General features: G+C 48.2%; 1 protein-coding gene across 1 annotated transcript; it reads right to left on the minus strand.

Annotated features, from left to right (window-relative positions):
• Positions 1 to 2,350: 2,350 nt before the first annotated feature.
• On the minus strand, positions 2,351 to 4,578 carry LOC133924831 (scarecrow-like protein 8). The gene has a single exon (XM_062370557.1). It carries the CDS (start codon positions 4,420 to 4,422, stop codon positions 2,575 to 2,577), a length of 1,848 nt encoding a protein of 615 aa, XP_062226541.1. The 5' UTR covers positions 4,423 to 4,578; the 3' UTR covers positions 2,351 to 2,574.
• Between the last annotated feature and the right edge of the window lie 3,184 nt (positions 4,579 to 7,762).

Genomic DNA, 7,762 nt, shown 5'->3' on the forward strand with positions numbered 1-7,762 from the left:
GTGTTAATTTCTAATGATAGTTGGTGCATATATGCATCAAAATACTTTTGTACACCTAATATCTATTATCTTAATATTTAAGAGAAAAAACTATCATGTTCGCTCTTAAAATTATAAAATTATTATATTAATCTGATAAAAAAATCTAGACCGCTCATTGTTATGAACATCTAACCGTCTAAATTAAACCAAAAATCATATCAAATATAATTAATAAATAGATAAATTTAGAATTAAAAGATATGAAAATTTAGCACTTTGATTTTCATACGGTTTGAGAAGCAAAACATCTAATCAAAGAATCCAAATAAAATAAAATTAAGAATAATTAAATTAGGGTTAATAGAAAAAAGAATGATCCATATCAAATATAGTCTTAGAAAAAAAATTAAATATCTAAATAAAGAGTCAATGTAAAGTACAATTAAACAATGGCTAAAATTCATAATAAAAAATAAAAAAATTACAACAATTATTAAAATAATAGATTAATAAACACCATATAGCCCAAGGCTGTCGAATTAGGTAAACAGCAGGCAAGACATCATACAGAGGCAACACAAACCTATTCTTATTTTTGTTGGGATGTTTACACCCAACACACAATTATGATGGTGGATCAAAACATATATGAATTGAATAAATATATGTATACGATTCGGATACATGTTTGGAGCATAAATAATTTTTTATTTAACTAATAATGTTTATCCTTTCCTCTAATTTTATGTGTTTTAATTAAATGATACTAATTTATAAAAAAAGCTAAAGAGACTAATTTTTAATAAAACATTATAGTGACAAAATATTACAACAAAACTAACCACGCTACTGACTTGAGTCCCTTGCTTTTCCTCTACTTCGAGACCCTCTATTTTCAATGGAAAATGAGGAGCCTTGCACGGAGAAACAAATCCCATTGAAAGCTGCCTGATCGATGTGAATATAATTCTATACTCTTCCATTTTTCTCTCATTTTCATTTAACAAGAACCCAGGAGGATTGTGTGTCAGTTAGCGATTTTTTAAACCCGTTTACAGTTTATACAGTCCCAGTTAGCGATTTTTTTAACGAAGTACTCCACCTAGTATCATGCAGCCTTACTGCTCTGGCCGGGAATCTGAAAACGTTTTTTATGAGGTGGTGTGCATGTAAACGCATTTTATGAATCTGAAAACTTGCACCAGAAAAATACTGTTGGCGGCGAAACTCTGGCCCCAGAAATCCGAAATGCAATGTACAACTGCCAACGAACCATGACCAAGACTAGAGTTTGCTATTAGCATTTGGGTATTCTTGAGACGAAAGCCAATTCAGGCACGCGGGTTCCACGTACGCTTTTGCCGTAGCTTGAAGCGCACAGCACAGACAATCCCTTCTTCCAACACGAGTACCCGGGCCCCTTCCGTCCCCACGAACGCAACCCCCGGCATCTTGACAACAAGCATCAGTGACATCAAGCGAAACCAGAGGCACGTTGGTGGCTGTACTACCACGCCTCGTAGTGCAATGCATTGGCATTTCGTTTCGTGCACCTCTTTCTCACTCTCCCCTTTCTTCTAGTAATCATCTATCCCTAACTTTGATTAATTTAATCCCTAAAGCAACCTTTCTTCTCAGTACCTCTATCCCGAGCTTTGCTTAATTTAATCCCTAAAGCAACCAATATTTAACTGATCAATTCCGTGGCAAAGAACTAAAAAAACCTAATTGTTTTCACTTTGGATTATGGTTTTTAGATAACATTTTACCGCTTTTTACAATCTGCTTGCTAAATTGTGAAAGTTTAAGAAGCTAGTTTTTCTCAGATTTTTACGGATCGTGAAAGTCCCTTTATTGAACGGTCCATTAAAGCTTTTTAAATCCATAATCTAAAAGTTTTTTACAATCTAGTTTTGCAATCCACGATCTATAATCCAAAGAGAGCCTTATGCATTTGAGATCTACACCTAATTCATATAGCAATTTCTTTCCTTAAATGTTTCATCATACATGATTTTTTTTATTTTCATCTCAAGTTTTATAGTAATTTTTACCATGTTACAGTATAAATTAGATACATATCATAAATAAATGAGAACATAGTTGTTAGGATTACTTTCCGACTACCACTCCGTCCAAGTGGCATTGTGGCAATCGACAATACCTAGCCTCCATTTGTACGCCACAAAGAAACCCTCATCCGCCGACGTGGCAAACAAACATTAATCGACAAGGGATAGGACCCGCGCACACATTCCGCGTCCGCTAGTTAGGCAGTACTACGACGTACAAGTCTAAACCACGTCGCAATGAAAGACAGGGAATGTTATCTTATTCAAGCAGCAGACCAGAAAATTAACAGCAGATCGCGATATAACTTTCTCTTTTCCATATACTACTATACGAGCAGTTACCAAGAATTACGAGCCACTACAGCTAAGCTTTTAGCAGATCAATAACAAACCCATCACCCCTCACCAAAGGAGATAAAAAAGAGAACGTGAAATAAGGTAAAAGAATAAGCGCGAATTAGGTAACTGGCGATTTGGTGACGGTAATAATGGCGAGGGCCGGCGGGGCGGCCTCACCGGTCTAGCGCCAGGCGGAGGCGACGGTCACCACGCGCCCCATCCACCCGATCCGGAGCACGCCGTTCTCCGCCTTCACGGTGAACAAGGGCGGCGCCGGGCCGACGCGGGCCACGACCTGGTCCGCAATGCCCGGACCGAGCGCCACCGGCCGGAAGCCCGCCATGCCGAACCGTGCGCGCCACTTGCCGAAGACCTCGCACCGCTCCAGCCGGTCGGGGCCCTCCCGCCCCACCGCGTTCGACGCCTTCTTCGCCAGGGCCGCCTCGGCGCGGGCCCTCTCCGCGCTCTCCCGCCCCAGCGTCGCGTCCAGCGACTCCAGGATGGCGCCGTAGTGCGCGCATACGTCCGAGAAGCGCGCGGCCAGCGGGGCCGTGTTCGTGTTCAGCTCCTGCTCGACGAGAGTCACCACCTGCGGGCCCAGCGCGCGCACGCGTCGGAGGAGCTCGTCGCGTGGATTCGCCGGAGATACGCTCTCGTCGGGCACATGCGAGAGCGCAAAGGCAAGGTTGACTGCCAGTGCCTCCTCAGGTTCGCAGCCCAGTTTGGATGCATCCAGCTCTGCAGCTCTGCAGCTGACCACTTTAAAGCGGTACTCTATGCCGGCTCGCTCCGCCAGCTTCTTGAGCCGCTCCCCGATGGCGAGGAGCGTTGCAGTTAGAGGCTGCGTGAACGGTGAGGTCGGGTCGGTGACGGCGGTGGTCTTGAGGGAGGTGCCCGGCACGCGGCGATCAGCGAGATACCGTATGAGAGCCGCGTGCTGCGGGGCGCTGACGTCGAAGTCGACGAGGTGGATGGCGCGGTGGTCGCCGACTGCTTCGACGATGGCGACGCTGGCGGTGTGGAGGGCCAGGCGGAAGCAGGGGGAGATGTCGTGTAGGAGTTGGGACCCGGCGCGCTGCTCGGCGCCGCAGAGCTCGGCGAGGTGTTGAGCTGGGGCGGAGGCAGCTGGGGCAATGCGGGAGGACAGGGCGGCCACCATCATGGCAATCAGCCGCTGCTCCGGGTCACCGCGCTGGTTGGCCGAAAGTTTGAGGGCGGCCAGATGAATGGCCGCCGTTTCTTGGTTGCCGTCGGCGATAGCAACCGCGGATTCGAACAGTAGCTGCCGCGATGCGGTCCCCGGGGTCGGCGGCGAGCAAGATGCGGACGAAGACGCCGTGGAGGAGGACGAGTTGGAAGGCGACCTCGTCATCCCCGCGTTGGTGTTGTTGTTTGGAGTCGCCGCTGCAGGGACCCCAGGCGACGGCGCGGCGGTGATGGAGTTGAGCTGCTGTATCGTCTCCTCCAACTCGGAGTTGGTCACCGCGGAGCCCGTCCCGCTCATCGCCGCTAGCGGCTCGTCGTCGTCACCCAGCAGCTGCTTCTCCAGCTCCTGCAAAATGAACAGCTCGCTCGACGCTGCCGGCGGAGGCGGCGCCCTCGACACACCGAGGGCCTGCGTCTGCGGTGAGGCCGTCACGAGCGGCACCTGCCGCTGCAGCTGCAGCTGCATCAGCGGCACCACCGTCCTGGACGCGGTCGTGAGAGACGACAGCGTCGACGACGGCGACGCGAGGGCCCCTCCAAAACTGGACCGGGGGAGAACCAAAGGCTGAGACGGGGTCCCACCTAGCAAGGCGGTGATGTCCGCCGCGGCAGCCGAGCGCTGCCTCACGGTGCGCAGGTAGAGCGCCTGCTGCGCCGCCACCTGCTGGTGCGGCCACCTCTCCAGCTCGCCGAGACTCCTCTTGAGCACCCCACCCGCGGCGATCGCGTCGGACCGCGGCTGCTGCAGCGGAATCTGCATCGCCGATCCGAGCCCGTAGGCGTACCCCTGGCGCGGATCGCGCCACGGCGCGCCTGGCTCCATGCAGGGAGAGAGAGGCACAGGGAGGAGGAAGGCGACGAGACGAATCTACCGAGGAGGGAGGAACGGAATGCTATGGCTACGGCTGCAGCTAATGAGAACCGGTGCCATTCAATTCAATTTGCCTCTGCTAATAATAAAACGCCGCCCCCTCCTCCGGCCTCTGCTGCGGACTGCGGTTACGTTTATAAAGCGAACCCGCCGTTTCGGATCCGACACCGATTCGGCGGCACTCTCGCTGACGGCGTGGGCCAGCCGTGGGGCCGGGCGGGGTATTGGTGGTGGGTGCGCTGGTGTTTATCGGGAGGCGTTATGGCGGGGCCCGTCTCGCTTTGGTGCTGGATTCAATGCGAGGGCGGGGCTGGGTGCGGGCGTGGTGAACCGTGACGGGCAGTGTGAAGGAATGGAAACGGGCAGCGCGGGTTACAACTCGCGGGGGTGGGGTGGAGGGGGGCGTCGCGTGGTCGCGTCATCGCAATCGAAATTGCGAAGATGCCGTCGCCTCCTTCCCGCGACGAGGAGGCGAGGACCCGGACTAGGCTGGCTCCGGGTGGCGCCTCACCACCGACGCCTGCCGGTGGCCGCCACCACCGGTTTTGTGGGAACCGCCCCTCTATTTCGACGCATTTCGAGCTGCCACTCGTCTGGGTGAGCCGCATGTGTCTTGCACAGAATCGCAAGCGAACTCGCCCCTCACAGACAGTGGGCCCGGGGATCTGATCTCGGCAAGCTAGCATCCTGCGATTTCGTAAAAACTCGTTGGATTCTGCAAAAGTCGCTTTGGGGACTTTGGAAGACCACGGCGACGTTGGCCAGTCACCGGGCCACACGATTAATCCTGGCTAGCGTTAAACGACCAAGATGCCCCTGACAGATTACGTGGTCTGTCAGGACGTGAAAGGACGAGAAGAGATCGCGTGGGTAATTTCGTCAAATCGGGAAGGATTTTTATTTTGGAACGGTGTGTATGTGTGTAAGAGGTTGCTTGTTCGGGTGCGTTTGGAATTTGTTAGGAAACCGAAATATCCACCCAACAACCCCGTACCCACCTTTTTGTGTTCAAACCCCGATTCTCTTTTCCGTAGCCCTCTGAATGTTCGTATGACTCCACATCATACATTTACCATCTGGTCCCCACATTAAGAAATTACTCCATCTAATTCTAAATATAAGTTCATATTATTTTTCCAAACACATCAAATATAACTCTATTACAATTTCAATGCACATTTTTTATTCATCCTTCTATATTCATTCTTCTATATCGGAGGAAGTAGTCACCAATTGACCCATCCTGTTGGGATGCAATCATGCAAGTTGCCCAAGTCTAAATGAAGATCGGAGACGATGTCCTCATTGTTACCCCTAATACCTAGTTCATAAAATTTCTATGCTTCAACCACATATACTAATTCCTATGGCAATATTGCTCAAAAGAAACACCACTGACTCAATTTGATGCTAATAACTTCTTTTTTTTCTTGTCTTCGAATCATCTGTTGTTTCCATCATTTTTGCTATTTACATGGCTTAGAAAAATCTCACTCCACGGCTTCGAATGGTATGGAGTACACTGACGCCTTAATTAGGCCACAAGACGAGCGGTTACACAGAATCCAGCACAAACATACGGTAGGACCCGGACGACACGTGTGAACCAACAATTCCGAATGTTCCGGGCAAAATTACTTGAACAGCACTAACAATCGAACCCTTCAAAGTGAATTTCCTATGACATGTGGGGCCCGATATTTGGGTCCCGCCGCTGAACATCTTTTCCGTCTATGTAAGCGGAGAGGTCAACATCCCCATTTCTGTTCTGTAGCACCGGGGTGGGTGCAGGGGCACCGGTGCAAATTGCTACGCGCACCTGGTCTGAAAGGAGGCTGTTGGAACACAGGAATGGCAAAATATGATAGGAGTACTTTAGAAAGCATGCTAGGTTGTAGATCTTGTATAGGTATAGAATATGATATGAGTTTAGATATTATATTTTGTATCTTTAGTATTATAGTTTGTATCTTTAGTATTCAAGCCAAAAAAAAGTAGTATAAAATATAAGTTTTTGATTTTTTTTAACTGAGATAAGTGCTTGATTTTATTTGTACTACATTTAGTCCTGTTTGTCGCAACTAAAATTTATAGGTTTTTTAAAAGTTACTTATCTGAAAAGTTGTTTATAGCTTCTGAGAAAAACGGTTATTTTATGAGTTTAATTTTTAGGTTTTTAACATATTAGCTTTTTAGAAAAGCTGATCTCAATTAGCTTATCAGTTTTTAGTTTATTTTACTAGAAATCAACTTATTAAAAAAATCATAAACCAGTAATAAGCTTGATATTTGTTTTAGCTTATTAACTTATTAGTTTTTTCTGAGAAGCAACTACTGATAAGTAGAAACAAATGAGGCCCTAGTCACAAACAAGCCGATCTTACTTGGAACCAATTTCTCACCATTTGATTATGAAATAGTGGGATCTCAAAGAACAAGATACCACGACCGGTGGTCCTCAATGACCAGCTCATCTGTGGTCACGTAAAAAGCATGGGACAGTGAGAACGGCGTGCCCGGAGTTCTTTTCCCATCGGTCCTTGTCGTCGCGGTGCTTTCTCTTCGGTCAGTTCGGTATAAGAACCATGACGGCGCTTAGCTTCTGCAGGACGCCTTCCAGTGGTTGAGCTAGGCGCCCGGCTACCACCATGGGGAAAATCCTTTTCTTCAAAAGAACCCTTTTACTAACACCAAATTTGTAGTAGTGACATCGAGCTTTATGGCATTAGCAGTGGCGATTAATCCCCGGAAAGATGACCACAGTATAGTACTAGTAGTAGTATATTGCTTCAGTTGCATGGAAAGGGGATGGGTGATAGCAGCACCTTTTTGGCGATTGGTGGCAGGTTTCATCGGCAGAAAGCTGCTACAGGAGCCATCAAATCCTTCTGTTTTAGAGTAATTTCTTTCGCATATTTGGTGACCACACTTAACGAAGGAACGTGCAGACGGCGCGCGTTCAGCTGACGAATTGACTGGGGAATCCCTGCGTGGATTTCTTTCTGGACCCCGCACTCTGTTTACTGTCAGTGACTGCATGCTAGGCTCCTCTCTCCCTCTGGTTGGACCGTGCTTCTGTTCATGCACGCCCTTCCAGTATCATTCGGTGTCCATGCCGACCTCGTACAATGTCGCTCCTGTACAATGTACTGGTCCTGTGTAGCACTGTAAGTATCTCTTCGAGATCTCATTCATTTCGCTGTCGCGGCAATATAATTGGCATCGACCGTCCATGCACATCAGTAGGAGAATTTAGTACATTTGTTTCACCTTTTAGATGGTACATTGTAAG

The sequence above is a fragment of the Phragmites australis genome, chromosome 7, assembly GCF_958298935.1.
Source record: "Phragmites australis chromosome 7, lpPhrAust1.1, whole genome shotgun sequence".
Lineage (NCBI taxonomy): Eukaryota > Viridiplantae > Streptophyta > Magnoliopsida > Poales > Poaceae > Phragmites > Phragmites australis.